The following is a 15,838-nucleotide window of genomic DNA, read 5'->3' as shown; positions in this document are numbered from 1 at the left end:
GTCAAGAATATTTTTTCCCAGTTATGAAGAGATACTTCTGTCCAAAACACAGTGTGTCTGAAACATGCCCCGCCCTCAAACACGATAACACCACGTGACGCGCTCATAAGTTTCACTTTGTCTGAAGCATCTGTTTCGTTTAAGGTGAATGTGACTCTGAAGAAGAGGAGCAGCGCGGAGCAGGTGAGACTCACGATGCGGATCATGGACAAAGACACTGATAAGACTAAAGTTTAAAGTTTAAAGTTTAAAGTGTGACGTGGATAAACGCGTCTGACTCTGCGCTTTTTCTATAAATATGAAGGAAAAATAAAAGGAAACGTTTGGGTCCGAGTCTCCGACGGAGTTTAAGGGTCAGTTAAATAAAATAAATGATGCGTCGCTACGAGAATAAAGTCATAGCATTTTGACTTTAAACACGTCATTTTACGAGAATAAAGTCGTGTTTTTATATGAGTATAATAATAATAATAATAATAATACATTTTATTTATAGGCCTTTCTGGACACTCAAGGTCACCGTACATACAATATATTCATATACAGACAGTTAAAACCAACATTTATGAACATACAGTTAAAAACATTCAGATAAAAACATTCAGATAAAAAATATTGAAAAAGGACAGGGCAGGTGTGGATTATAAAGAATCTGAACACGTGGGTTTTGAGTTTGGATCTGAAGTGTGAGTGTGTCAGTGTTGGGGGAGGTCAGGGGGGAGGTCAGGGGGGAGAGAGTTCCAGAGCTGAGGGGAGCAGAGCGGCTGAAGGCCCTGCTCCCCACGGTGATGAGCCGGGCTGAGGGAACAGAGAGATGGAGAGAGGAAGAGGAGCGGAGAGAGAGAGCGGGTGTGGCAATATGGAGGAGGTCTGAGAGGTGTGGAGGTGCAGGGTTATGGAGGAGGTCTGAGAGGTGTGGAGGTGCAGGGTTATGGAGGAGGTCTGAGAGGTGTGGAGGTGCAGGGTTATGGAGGAGGTCTGAGAGGTGTGGAGGTGCAGGGTTATGGAGGAGGTCTGAGAGGTGTGGAGGTGCAGGGTTATGGAGGAGGTCTGAGAGGTGTGGAGGTGCAGGGTTATGGATGGCTCTGAATGTGTGGAGCAGGAGTTTATATTGGATGTGGTGTGAGATGGGGAGGTGCTGTAGGATGTGAGATGGGGAGGTGCTGGAGGATCTGAGATGGGGAGGTGCTGGAGGATGTGAGATGGGGAGGTGCTGTAGGATGTGAGATGGGGAGGTGCTGGAGGATGTGAGATGGGGAGGTGCTGGAGGATGTGAGATGGGGAGGTGCTGTAGGATGTGAGATGGGGAGGTGCTGGAGGATGTGAGATGGGGAGGTGCTGTAGGGTGTGAGATGGGGAGGTGCTGGAGGATGTGAGATGGGGAGGTGCTGGAGGATGTGAGATGCAGTAATCCAGGGGATAAGTGACGAGGCTGTGGACTGTGGTGTGAGGGACGGAGACGATTAATGCTGCGTAGGTGAAAAGAGGTGGAGCGGGTGGTGTTATTACTGTGAGGAGTGGAGGAGAGAGCGCTATGGAGGATGACACAGACTCTTAACCTGAGGAGAAGGAGAGATGGAGGAGCCGTCAATGGGTGTGGAGAAATTGTTGATCTTGTTTAGGGTGAATTTGAGTATGAGTATATGAGTATATGAGTATGAGTATATGAGTATGAGTATATGAGTATATGAGTATGAGTATATGAGTATGAGTATATGAGTATGAGTATATGAGTATATGAGTATGAGTGTATGAGTATATGAGTATATGAGTATATGAGTATGAGTATATGAGTATGAGTATATGAGTATGAGTATATGAGTATATGAGTATGAGTATATGAGTATGAGTATATGAGTATGAGTATATGAGTATGAGTATATGAGTATGAGTATATGAGTATATGAGTATGAGTATATGAGTATGAGTATATGAGTATATGAGTATGAGTATATGAGTATGAGTATATGAGTATGAGTATATGAGTATATGAGTATGAGTATATGAGTATGAGTATATGAGTATATGAGTATGAGTATATGAGTATATGAGTATGAGTATATGAGTATATGAGTATGAGTATATGAGTATATGAGTATGAGTATATGAGTATGAGTATATGAGTATATGAGTATGAGTATATGAGTATGAGTATATGAGTATGAGTATATGAGTATATGAGTATGAGTGTATGAGTATATGAGTATATGAGTATATGAGTATGAGTATATGAGTATGAGTATATGAGTATGAGTATATGAGTATGAGTATATGAGTATATGAGTATGAGTATATGAGTATGAGTATATGAGTATGAGTATATGAGTATGAGTATATGAGTATGAGTATATGAGTATATGAGTATGAGTATATGAGTATGAGTATATGAGTATATGAGTATGAGTATATGAGTATGAGTATATGAGTATGAGTATATGAGTATATGAGTATGAGTATATGAGTATGAGTATATGAGTATATGAGTATGAGTATATGAGTATATGAGTATGAGTATATGAGTATATGAGTATGAGTATATGAGTATATGAGTATGAGTATATGAGTATGAGTATATGAGTATATGAGTATGAGTATATGAGTATGAGTATATGAGTATGAGTATATGAGTATATGAGTATGAGTATATGAGTATGAGTGTATGAGTATATGAGTATATGAGTATATGAGTATGAGTATATGAGTATGAGTATATGAGTATGAGTATATGAGTATGAGTATATGAGTATATGAGTATGAGTATATGAGTATGAGTATATGAGTATGAGTATATGAGTATGAGTATATGAGTATGAGTATATGAGTATATGAGTATGAGTATATGAGTATGAGTATATGAGTATATGAGTATGAGTATATGAGTATATGAGTATATGAGTATGAGTATATGAGTATGAGTATATGAGTATGAGTATATGAGTATATGAGTATGAGTATATGAGTATGAGTATATGAGTATATGAGTATGAGTATATGAGTATGAGTATATGAGTATGAGTATATGAGTATGAGTATATGAGTATATGAGTATATGAGTATGAGTATATGAGTATATGAGTATGAGTATATGAGTATATGAGTATGAGTATATGAGTATGAGTATATGAGTATGAGTATATGAGTATATGAGTATGAGTATATGAGTATGAGTATATGAGTATATGAGTATGAGTATATGAGTATGAGTATATGAGTATGAGTATATGAGTATGAGTATATGAGTATGAGTATATGAGAGAGTATAGTCTGATGTGCGTGAGTGACCAGTGCGTTATGGAGAATTTGGAGCATTTTGTTCAGATATTTCTTCCAAATCCGTTTGGTTCCTCCGACTAAACAAACTCAAATACTTGCAGTGTCCCTTCAAAGTAAAGTACTTATACTGATGATGTGGTGATGATGGGATAAAAGACACAGTATTTCATTGTGTGTAAACCCCAGGTGAAAATATATACTCATATACTCATATACTCATATAAAAACACGACTTTATTCTTGTAGCGCCGCATCATTTATTTTATTTAACTGACCCTTAAACTCCTTCGTACAAATCTGTGGTAAAAACAAGTTTAATGAACAAAAGTTTAATGTAACATGAGTCAATATAAAGACCAGGACTGAACCAGGACTAAACCAGGACTAGACTAGGACTAAAACAGGACTGAACCAGGACTGAACCAGGACTAGACTAGGACTAAAACAGGACTGAACCAGGACTGAACCAGGACTGAACCAGGACTAAACCAGGACTAGACCAGGACTAAACCAGGACTGAACCAGGACTAAACCAGGACTAGACCAGGACTAAAACAGGACTAGACCAGGACTAAAACAGGACTGAACCAGGACTGAACCAGGACTAGACCAGGACTGAACCAGGACTAGACCAGGACTGAACCAGGACTAGACCAGGACTGAACCAGGACTGAACCAGGACTGAACCAGGACTAAACCAGGACTAAGCCAGGACTAAACCAGGTCTAAAACAGGACTGAACCAGGACTGAACCAGGACTAGACCAGGGCTAAACCTGGACTAAATCAGAACCAAACCAAGTCTACACTGGGTCTAAACTTGCTTGTCTCCACAGCAACATGTCGTTTACATTTGGTGCAGGAAGTTCCAATTGTGTTTCGATCCCCTCCACCACCTCCTCCACCTCCTCCACCTCCACCACCTCCACGAGCCTGTTCAACCTGGGCATGTCCGACAGCTCAACAGAGAAAGAAACCAAAGAAACCAAGAAGACGCAGGAATTCAAACGTAAGCCACAGGACTGTAGTGGAGGCTTTAAAGAGGAGGTATGATGCTCGTCGTTCTGACGCCGTTCCCCCGTCAAAAACACGCCTGAAGAGGTTTTAGAGTCATCCACGTATGTTTGAGTAATCTAGAGATCTCTCCTGGGCTCCATTTAAACCCTCCTTATGGTGAGCTGTAAGATTCTGTACGAGGCTCCGCCCACACGACACAAAACTGTACACTACGACTTCACAAACCTGGTGTGATGTGCAGTAGTTTCATTAGTGTGATGCAGCTGATTGTGTTGTGATGTTGCTCTGAAGGGGGAGGGGCTTAGTACAGAGAGCAAAGGGAAGGAACATTCAGCACGACAAAAATGAAAGTGAAACCTGTTATACATGTTTTAGACAAAAAAACAAAACAACAAAAAAAGAAAACATGGTGACAGTTAATACCCCACAGAAGTAAATACCTCCTCTTTAATACCCCACAGAAGTAAATACCTCCTCTTTAATGCCCCACAGAAGTAAATACCTCCTCTTTAATACCCCACAGAAGTAAATACCTCCTCTTTAATACCCCACAGAAGTAAATACCTCCTCTTTAATACCCCACAGAAGTAAATACCTCCTCTTTAATACCCCACAGAAGTAAATACCTCCTCTTTAATACCCCACAGAAGTAAATACCTCCTCTTTAATACCCCACAGAAGTAAATACCTCCTCTTTAATACCCCACAGAAGTAAATACCTCCTCTTTAAGGAATGCTGGGGTTAAATTAGGAATGCTCCGGGCTCCACTGGGAATATTTGGATTAGGCTCAACTAACTTCTAATAAGTAGGTGTTGGTAAAAATACAGTTTTAGCGTGTTCATTACCGCGGGTCAGGGCAGGGGGCGCCGTAGCCAAAGCAGATAGTTAAAGCCAAAGTATCGGTATCGTATCGGTGCATCCCTAATCCCTGATCCAAACGCGTGTCTGTGCAGTTAATACGTTTTGATTCATCCAAACAGACAGAGCTGAGAGGAGACAGGTGCACGGCATTCTGGGTAAGTAGTGGGACAATGCGTTAAATTCTGCGATGGGCTTTGGCTGCCTGCTTGTCTCCATGGAGATGTCGCTGCTTTGCCTGGCATGTTCCACAGTGTAGCATTAAACATATTTTTCCCACGGGAGTAACGCCACGGGGCCAAGTTTACAGGTCAGATCTGTGGAGGGGCACGTTTGCCAGCAGCGAAATTACGTAACTGAACGAGGGCAAGACGGATCATTTTAATGCTTTACTGCGGAACATCTCTTTGAAGACAAGTAGGCGTCAGAAAAGCTACTTAGTGCGTCTTTACGTGATCTTTACCGTTTCTCTTTTTTGTTTCAGAGAACAGTTTTTTATCAAAGCTTCAGACTCCCTGGAGACGAGTGGAGTGGACGGAGGAGTGAGTTCAACCAAATTCATTCACACACGTTCGATTGACACTTTATCATTCGTCTGTCACACCTGCAAAGCTCAAAACGAGACGTTCCACCTTGTGATGTCATCAAGTGGTAGTTTTCAACTGCTCCTTTTACCTCGACGTCGTTCTAAAGATGTTCAGGAAAGCTTCAATTCTGTCCTGTCAATGGGACTTTTTTAGTATCGATACCTGCGAAAAATGAGTATCTAGTTTCGATACTAGTTTTGGTATCGATTAGTATCCGTTTTTCGATACTTTTGACGACCGTATTAAGCAGTGAATTCCGTAAATATAAAGATGTTGATGAATAAGGATCCACATGAGTCATTTTTTTAAGGTTGTCCAGTCTTGTTCGTGGGATTCAGTCAGTGTCTTGTCTCGTCTTGTTTGGTTTGTTAATCCCAAAAAAAACATTGGTTCTCTATAAAGACAAAAGTTAAAAGATATAATTACCTTGTACTTTTGGCGGAAAGTAGTCAAAATCTGATACTAATCGATAATAAAACTAGTATTGAAACTAGATAATCATACAACTGTAGGATTTTAGCAGTAGGAGGTGGGACAGAAGACAAGAGCATGGGTTTGGTCCACAACTTTTATTTATTTTTTGTCATCATTTATCCTCCAGCAGCAGAACTTGGTGTGTTTGTTTCAGCCGCTTTTTATCCCGTCCCACTAACTGCATTAAACTACTGTTAATTAAAATGGATGTATTAAAAATAACACGAGCTCTTTAAAAACTCCAACCTCCATAAAACCAAATAAACCCATAAACCAAACCAAACTTTATACATATTAAACACGTAAACCCTAAAACTAAACACCAAATGTAACGTAAAACCCATAAACCATTTAAAATACACAACCTGCCCCCCCCCTGAACACACTGGTCCTGCCCTGGAACCTTTTTACGGGAGCTCGTTTCCCAGGGGACCTCTTTGACGCCTGGACACAAGGACAGAGGTGGTAAATTAAACATTTTTAAAACACTATTTCACTAAAAACATCACAAATGACACAACACAAACACTTAAAATCATTCTCAAACTCAAACATTCTCAAACATTGCACTAATATCGCACATATACAGTTTAATTAAGTTTGTCCTGTTTCAGTTAAAGTCCCGCTGCGCCTCCAGATCTAAAACTGGGTAAAAGCAGAAAAGTTAAATCAACGTTTTAAAATCCTTTTGTGCGATTGTCTTTGTGTAATTTAAAGTGCAACAAACAGGCTCTTTGTTACAGCACACGTGTGAATAGAACACAAAGTACTACCGTTTAATGTGGAAAATCACAGTATATTGGTTAAAGAAAGAGTTTTTTAATTTTTTTTTTATCGTCATATCAGAAATCAAGTTTGACATTTTAGTATTACGTCAACAGAACTACTTTGTCGACATGTTTTCTTCATCACGTTCCACCTCACACATTCACAATCGCATCCATAAATACACAAAACTATGAAACAAAACTGTGAGAGGGGGGCGGGGTCTGGAACAGGAGCAGTGTGATTGGTCTAACAGGTGTCCACACTTCAGACTCCGCCCCTGCAGCCAGGTGTGGTCAGAAAAACTGGGAAAATTAGTAGATTTAGTGTTTAGTTCCACTTTAACCTAAGCTTGTCTGTGTTTGGTCTGCAGAGAGAGGAGCGCCCTGGTGCAAAGGCTGTCCTCTTACGCCCCCTGCTGTCCGGACGTGGGACGGGCGCGTGTCCTCCTTCTGGGACCAGTGGGCTCGGGCAAGTCCAGCTTCATCAGCTCAGTGGACTCTGTGTTTGAGGGAAGAGTCACCAACAGAGCCATGGTGGGACAGGGCCAGAGCAGCTTTACACAGAAGGTACATGGGACAGGGGCGGGGACAGGGGCGGAGCTGGGACAGGGGCGGAGCAGCTTTACACAGAAGGTACATGGGACAGGGGCGGGGACAGGGGCGGGGCTGGGACCAAAACAAAGTTATCATCAGTGTGTGTCTCGTGTGTGTGTGTGTTCAGTGTTGTGTCTTGTGTGTGTCTCATGTGTCTCATGTGTGATGTGTGTGTTCAGTGTTGTGTGTCTCATATGGTTGTGTGTCTCATGTGGTTGTGTGTCTCATGTGTCTCATATGGTTGTGTGTTCAGTTGCAGTGCTTCCCTCTCTGTCCCTCTAAAAGGACCTGTGCTCTGTCTTGTGTGTTCTGTGTTGTGTCTTGTGTGTGTCTCATGTGTCTCATGTGTGATGTGTGTGTTCAGTGTTGTGTGTCTCATATGGTTGTGTGTCTCATGTGGTTGTGTGTCTCATGTGGTTGTGTGTTCAGTTGCAGTCCTTCCCTCTCTGTCCCTCTAAAAGGACCTGTGCTCTGGAGCTGTGGGACTCCATGGGCTTTGGAGACTGCAGTGGACCCAATCTGCAGCAGCTGCTCAGTGTGGTCAAAGGACACGCCCCCGAAGGATACGAGGTAAACCAGATGCCCTACCGCTAATGTAGAGCGTGGCCTTTGTGTGCTTTGTGGATTTGGAGAAGCCATTTGACCGTGTCCCCCGTGGTGTCCTGTGGGGGGCGCTGTGGGGTTTCTCCGGGCTGGTCCCTGTATGACCGGAGCAGGAGCTGTGTCCTGTTCAGTGCATGTTGGACCAGGACCAGGACACAAATGCTTTGTGACTGTAGGTTGTTGTAGTTTAAATCCCTCGTCGTGTCGTGTTCAGTTCCGGGCGGAGCAGGCGCTGAGCTCAGACACAGAGGGCTACATAAAGCGTCCGGGCCTGAGGGAGCAGATGCACTGTGTGGCTTTTGTCCTGGACGCCTCCAAAGTCCTCACCAGCTCCTACTCCAAAGGCACCGGCGTCTTCCTCCGGCAGCTGCGGCGCCACGTCTCCGACCTGGGTGAGACGTTACATTTACGCTTTTACAGACTACGTTTACATGTGCAGAGAAATCCCAGTGCGCTAAACGAGCAACGTCAAACCATGAGACCGCTCGTGCCCCAGTTTAGAGCAGGTCAAAGGCCAAAGAACCGAATAGGAGCGAAGTGGGACGAGACATTCAGGGGAGTCTAGTAATTTTTCCTTTAGCACTAACACTTTACAAATACAGTTACTCATAAAACTAATATAACCAAACGCTCCTAGTTGCTCCTGATGTAAACGGGACTGTGCTGAGTGTGTATCGGCGTGTACAGATGTGTCATTAGGATCTTTGAGACTCGATTCACATCAGCCCAATCGCAGTTCGTGGGTTTACAGCGTGTAGGTCAGGGGTCAAACGGGGCATTTAACAGGTTTGACACAGACACTCAACCTTTAATAAGACTTGGAAGATTAATTTTAGAGTTTTGTCACAATGCAATGTGATGTTAATCAGGTTATAGAGGTAGAATCTCTTCAGTTTGGAGTAAAAAATACTTCCTGATCAGCTGGGCCAGTTTAGGAGGAGGCATGAGGGCCAAAAAAATAGGTCTGAGGGCCGCGTTTAGCCCGTGGGCCGTAGTTTGGACAGCCCTGGCTTAGATAAATCGGTTTCTATCGGTCTAGGCCGTGTACCTGCTCTTCCCGAGTTACTGTTTTACTCACGGAGTTTGTTTTTAAAGGAATACATCAAGTCGTCCTCCTGACTCATATCGACAAAATCTTCAAGGAAACTCAGAATGACACGTCGGAGGTTTACAAGAGCGTCGCCGTTCGAGAAACGGTAATGTGCCGTAAAGGTTTTGTTTTTATATCAATGTAAAATGCAACAAAAAAACTGTAGAAAAAATTGTATCATATAAATAAGCTAAAATATGATAAAAAGTGAATTCATTTGTGTAAAATATTTGATAATGTGGCCAAGACGTCAACACTGCCCCCTGTCTCTGGGAGGCTGTAACACAGCTCTGTAGTCCACATAGAACTTATTAACTACAGAAATGTGCAAAATAATACAACCCGAATGACGATGGCGCCCGCGGTAACTTCCGGAATAAAACTAAGATCCACACGTTTCATCATGAATCACTAAAGATCCTGTATTACACAAAATGGACTCCTGTGAGGTTTAAGTCGTGTTTTAAGGTTGTTACCGCATCAAAAACAGACCTGGAGCTATGTTTTGTTTCATTCACATGTTTGAGTAACACTTTATTATTAGTCTGTCACATCTCCAAAGATCAAAATACTCTGTTCCACCTTGTGATGTCATGACGTGGGAGTTTTCATGTTCAACAGAGACATTTTACCTTTAGTTCAGTAGATATTATTCACTCCTGGATGGAAATGATCCAAATGATTCTAGTGAAGGTGTGAATGAAACAAAACACAGCTCCAGGTCTGTTTGTGATGAGGAAACATTATTAGATCATAGATGAGAGAATAGTGTAATATTGTCCCTTTAATGACGTGGCGTCCGGTTCTCTACAGAATCTTAAACATGACCCTGTGTGTTTGCAGATGTACAAGGCGGCAGAGCTGGTGGGCATGTCCCCGTCCTCCGTGGTGCCAGTGAGGAACTACTGGTGTGAGCTAGAGCTGGACCTGAGCTCAGACATACTGCTGCTGCGAGCACTGGAGCTACTGCTGCAGTACACAGACCTGTACTACAGGGAGCAGCAGAGAGCCACCTCCAAACACGACCTCTGAGCTGCAGTACACAGACCTGTACTACAGGGAGCAGCAGAGAGCCACCTCCAAACACGACCTCTGAGCTGCAGTACACAGACCTGTACTACAGGGAGCAGCAGAGAGCCAAATCAAAGCAAAATGACATGACGAAAGTACGTCTATGATCACTTCCTGTTTGGAAGGCGTCGGTTAGCAGGTTAGCTATGTTCATTTATATAAACAGTCTGTGGTTGAACCTCATCTGATCTGTTTGAATGTTTCCTCCTCAAAAACAGACCTGGAGTTGTGTTTTGTTTCATTCACACGTCTTAAACACACAAACCTGCACATTTAGGCTGAATTCTTCTTTCATACAGAAAACACTCTGTTCCACCTTGTGATGTCATCATGTGGTGAAACAGGAAGTACTCCACTGTGTTTTTAAACTCCACACACCTTCATTTCTAGAATCATTTGGATCATTTCAGTCTCTGAATTGACACTTATCTCGACTGAACTAAAGCTGAAAGGAGCTGTGAACTTAAACTACCGCTTCATGACATCACAAGGTGGAACAGAGCGTTTTGAGCTTTGGAGATGTTACAGACTGATAATAAAGTGTGACTCAAATATGTGTGAATGAAAAACACAAATCTTGGTAAGTTTTTGAGGAGGCAACAATATTCAGACATGGCTTAAATCTTAAATGTCATGAATCCGTTAATACAAAGTCGTCTTCTCTGAGCCTCAGTCATGCTCCATTTACATTTTTCACGTTTAGTTGCGTCACAGGTAAAACTCCAGACTTCCCCTGTACAGTTTTTAAGCCCATAAACCATCACTGGACTCATTTACTTTTTATGTACCTTTCTAGCAGCATAATTTTACTCCTACTTGAGTAATCTACTGTACAGTGTAACTGTACTCTCACTCGACTGTAACTGTACTCTTACTCCAGTGTAACTGTACTCTTACTCCAGTGTAACTGTACTCTTACTCCAGTGTAACTGTAGTCTTACTCCAGTGTAACTGTAGTCTTACTCCAATGTAACTGTACTCTCACTCGACTGTAACTGTACTCTTACTCCAGTGTAACTGTACTCTTACTCCAGTGTAACTGTACTCTTACTCCAATGTAACTGTACTCTCACTCGACTGTAACTGTACTCTTACTCCAGTGTAACTGTACTCTTACTCCAGTGTAACTGTACTCTTACTCCAGTGTAACTGTACTCTTACTCCAGTGTAACTGTAGTCTTACTCCAGTGTAACTGTAGTCTTAAAGTTTTACAAACATTAAACAAAGAGTCTGTTACTGAAGCTGTAAGGAAGACAATTTATAAGGTGCTGAAAACATCTGTATCTATTTTCTATTAGCATTTAGCATCTGTATGTTAGCATGATGCTGCTTCTTAACTTTTAGTTTTAAATTCATAATATTTTAATTGAAAAAATGGGGGGAAAAAATCGGAATTGGAATTTAATGTTTCGTATAATTCAGTTTTGTAACATTTTTAATAAAGAGTTTGAAGTTTTTTCACTTTTCAATAACAGACGATTATATTGGCTCTTTGTTGTAATCCAGTAAACTCGTTCCTCATTAAACTTGTGTTTTTGTAGACTTTCTGAACAGTGGGCTATAGTTTGAGAAAGTGAAACAGGCTGTGATGAAAGTTTGTAGTGAACTGTTCATCAGCACAGCCCCGTGGAAAAGAGCGACTGACCGAATTAGAGACGGACGGATTCACGGAAGGATACTTTATTCATCTGGAGAGTAAATTGAGTTTAGTCGCAGCAACGCGGACACAAAGGCGACTGAAGCGCAGAGTCAAAGGTCGCTGCAGTTTAACAGGAGGAGGTCGGCAGATCCTGTGTCAGAGGAACAACACTAAGGACAAAAGTGTTCCTCCTGTGTCCTGCAGCGTCACAGCAGACGTCATACGTTTACTCCTACTTAAAGTTTACTAATATACCGTAGATTTTGGACTACAAGCCGTGACTTTTTTCCCTTATTTACAGAATTTTACTGGGGGGCGCTCTCTAGCTGCAAACGTAAAGGTGAGACAGACGTGGGGAATTATGCTCTGAAGAATTTATTTGTTTTGATTTTGCGCATCATGGAAAACACACAAAGAAATGGATATGATGCAGTTTTTAAGATAAAGAAGGAAACAGAGCCACTGCACGTAAGTTTGACCATTAAAGAAGGAAATAGAGCCACTGCACGTAAGTTTGACCAACAAAGAAGGAAACGGAGCGGCTGCACATACGTTTGACCATTAAAGAAGGAAACGGAGCCGTCGCACGCAAGTTTGACCAACAAAGAAGGAAACGGAGCCGCCGCACGTAAGTTTGACCATTAAAGAAGGAAACAGAGCCGTCGCACGCAAGTTTGACCAACAAAGAAGGAAACGGAGCGGCTGCACATACGTTTGACCATTAAAGAAGGAAACGGAGCCGTCGCACGCAAGTTTGACCAACAAAGAAGGAAACGGAGCGGCTGCACATACGTTTGACCATTAAAGAAGGAAACGGAGCCGTCGCACGCAAGTTTGACCAACAAAGAAGGAAACGGAGCGGCTGCACATACGTTTGACCATTAAAGAAGGAAACAGAGCCGGCGCGCGCAAGTTTGACCAACAAAGAAGGAAACGGAGCCGCCGCACGTAAGTTTGACCAACAAAGAAGGAAATTGAGCTACTGCACGTAAGTTTGACCATTAAAAAAGGAAACGAAGCCGCCGCACGTAAGTTTGACCAACAAAGAAGGAAACGGAGCTACTGCACATAAGATTGACCATTAAAGAAGGAAATAGAGCCACTGCTCGTGAGCTCAGCATCAATGAATCCAACTCGGTCAATGTAAAAAGACGACAAAAGCTTTCAGTGGAACTAAAAGCAGGTGGCCTGTGTTGGTACAGCTTTATTTTCTAAACCTGCAGGTGTGTTCATCCTGTGTTGATGTCGTGTCAATGCCAATTTTCAGGCACAGTTTAAAAAAAAGCGTGTCCATGTACCGTCTTTCTGTGTAAATATCTCAAGTTACAATATGAAAACCTGCGGCTTATATTCAGGTGTGGCTTATATATGGACAAAATTGATTTTCTTTTCAAATTTACCTGGTGCGGCTTATATTCAGGTGCGCTCTATAGTCCCAAATTTACGGTACTGTACAAAGTAACAGTACTCTTACTCGAGTAAATGTTGTGCTTCCTCTTCTGTGAGTCTAAAGTGACTTGAGCTTTATGTAACAACATGAAACGATCTGAGCTTTTGTGTTCTTCAGATGTGATTTAGAGTTTATATTTTGTGTCTGTGCTGTCAGAGTCGGTACTTTCACGTTCTGTTCCTCCGGTCGGTTTTGTCGCTTGTCGTATTTGTTCTTGCTGCTGATGTAAATGTTACGAGCCCCTCGGTTCAGAGGTGGAGGCACAAAAAGAAAACATGTAAACCGGGCGTAGAACAAACAGACGGGAGGACAGGTGGTCAAAACATTACATAAGATTTACTTTTACAAAAATAATACTCAGACATGTGTACACGTTAAGCCACTGGGTAATACACAAATAAACTACGAATAAGTAAAAGAGTCGCTGCAGCGGAGGAGCCACTGATCGGGTGGATCTGGAGGGTGGAGGAAGGCCAAATACAGAAACGACAAACATAAACATTCACTAACAGCTCAAATATTAGTATTAAACCAGTTTTTAGGATTAATTTAGTTTTCCAGTGTTACATTAATAACCCTCTTTTCTTGTTTAATAAAACCAACATGGCACCAACTACTGTACCCGATAAATATCCCATTACAGGCGTCATCTACACGTCACGGCAAAAAATCTGTGAGTTATGTTCATAAGGTCAAATGCAGAGGACATTGTTCTCTATTGGGTCAAATGCAGAGGACACTGTTCTCTATTGGGTCAAATGCAGAGGACACTGTTCTCTATTGGGTCAAATGCAGAGGACACTGTTCTCTATTGGGTCAAATGCAGAGGACACTGTTCTCTATTAGGTCAAATGCAGAGGACACTGTTCTCTATTGGGTCAAATGTATTGTTATTTGCACCTGTGCTGTTTTCCTTTCTCTGATGGATTTAAAAGCTTTCACTTAACTACTATTACAAACTTTAACACAGAACATATTTAGATCAACTTTTTAAATTTTTTTTTTATTGTTTTCAAAATGCTGTATTCACCCATGTATATCGTCTTATTACTGATATAAAACTACAATTTGTGTTGGACACTTTCTAAATAATCCACAGAACATTCAGACTACACCAGTTTACCCACAAAATGAAGAAGACCAAGAGGAACAATCTTCTGAACTGTTCCAAAGGGATGAAGAGGAAGATCACAGCCTCATTTTTACCACTGCAGAACATTTGTGCTCCAGAAGGGGGCAGCACAGTTCTTTTGAGACTCATTACAAATCGTCCATTTTGGCCCCTGTCTCTTGTCCCACTGAGAATGATAAAAAGTGACATTTACACACGTGATAATTCAGGAGTTTGTGTGAGTTGTGTCTTTCGGGGTTGTAATCTGTGGTGATTCAAATCTCTGTGTGCGTTACCATGGATACAAACTGAACATCATATGGTGTTATTGTGGGGTTTTTTTTTTTTATCTCTGAGCTCACATTTTCAGAGTCTGTCCCTCCATGTCCCTGCACATTTTTATACAGTCACTTTTTTCCACAGTTTGAGACGGTCACTGTCCCTTTGAGTTTCATTAAATGTACTAATCTGATCGATCCTCGGTGTCGGCCGTGTTCACCTTCGACACTCTGATGATGTCATAGTTTCAGACGGAGGGCGGGGCTTATGTAACTCTATGGGAGAGTCACTGTTTTTGAAAGAAATCTCCAAACTTCTGATCCACAAATGATCGGCTCCACAGACTCGTCATATTAATCTTATGGTTTAAAGTCGACGACACTCACGTCTTTGGGCTTGAATAATGGCTCCACTTTATGACGATATTGTGAAAAACTCATGTGACTTTTGCTTATTGACAGAGAAGACGATGTGGAAGATGTGGACAGGCCCAGTAATGACAGAGACATGAACCATAAACCAGGTCCACACATCTGCATCTGACAGTTACACAGAGAACTCCACCTGAGAATTCTGACCCGTCTCAGGTTAAACTAGACAGATTCTTACAGCACACAGTTTGTGTTTGAACTTTTGTCTTTTATTTGTGGCTGAAAACACAATAAGACTCAAACTTGACATGGTTTTCTATGAGTTCATGGTTTAGTTTGTTTGGTGTGGCTCCGGTCGGCTTCTCCGAGTTGAATAAAGGTTGATAAATGTCCACATGTACTGATTACTATGGTCTGCACCACTGTGTCTCCTCCTCCTTCTTATTGGACAAAAACACTGCCTCAGAACATAAAAGTACAACATACTTTCCCATGGGAGTATTAAAGTAGCACATATACAGACTGTACTTACTGCATGTGGAGTTTATGAGTTTGTAAAGTTCATATTGAACACAGTGGTTTGTTCAGTACAGACATGAGTGTGAGGCTGATGTCTGCAGTTTGTCTTTGAGAGGAAATAACACATTAGAAA

The 15,838-nt window shown here is 41.8% G+C and overlaps 1 protein-coding gene across 2 annotated transcripts; it reads left to right on the top strand.

The window, feature by feature from the left end:
- The first annotated feature begins 91 nt into the window (after positions 1 to 91).
- Positions 92 to 12,251, top strand: LOC117370140 (interferon-induced protein 44-like). Of its 2 annotated transcripts, XM_033965509.2 has the most exons (9): positions 92 to 183; positions 4,109 to 4,281; positions 5,272 to 5,307; positions 5,634 to 5,691; positions 7,349 to 7,544; positions 8,001 to 8,141; positions 8,389 to 8,566; positions 9,270 to 9,370; positions 10,108 to 12,251. In XM_033965509.2, the coding sequence occupies exons 2-9, from the start codon at positions 4,113 to 4,115 to the stop codon at positions 10,294 to 10,296; spliced, it is 1,068 nt and encodes a 355-aa protein (XP_033821400.1). In that variant the 5' UTR covers positions 92 to 183; positions 4,109 to 4,112; the 3' UTR covers positions 10,297 to 12,251. The 2 variants fall into 2 exon arrangements, with proteins under 2 accessions (XP_033821400.1, XP_033821402.1); XM_033965511.2 differs by lacking the exon at positions 5,272 to 5,307 and having other exon boundaries at positions 93 to 183; positions 10,108 to 12,250.
- Positions 12,252 to 15,838: the final 3,587 nt, after the last annotated feature.

Source organism: Periophthalmus magnuspinnatus, chromosome 4 (genome assembly GCF_009829125.3).
Source record: "Periophthalmus magnuspinnatus isolate fPerMag1 chromosome 4, fPerMag1.2.pri, whole genome shotgun sequence".
Classification (NCBI taxonomy): domain Eukaryota; kingdom Metazoa; phylum Chordata; class Actinopteri; order Gobiiformes; family Gobiidae; genus Periophthalmus; species Periophthalmus magnuspinnatus.
This window is presented reverse-complemented; position numbering and strand designations above follow the sequence as displayed.

Excerpts from the sequence above, each read along its gene's own strand:
- LOC117370140 (XM_033965509.2), top strand. The coding sequence starts at position 4,113 with ATGTCGTTTACATTTGGTGCAGGAAGTTCCAATTGTGTTTCGATCCCC. Across the intron at positions 8,142-8,388 it reads ACGCCCCCGAAGGATACGAG|TTCCGGGCGGAGCAGGCGCT; the intron begins GTAAACCAGATG and ends TGTCGTGTTCAG. Across the intron at positions 9,371-10,107 it reads GCGTCGCCGTTCGAGAAACG|ATGTACAAGGCGGCAGAGCT; the intron begins GTAATGTGCCGT and ends GTGTGTTTGCAG.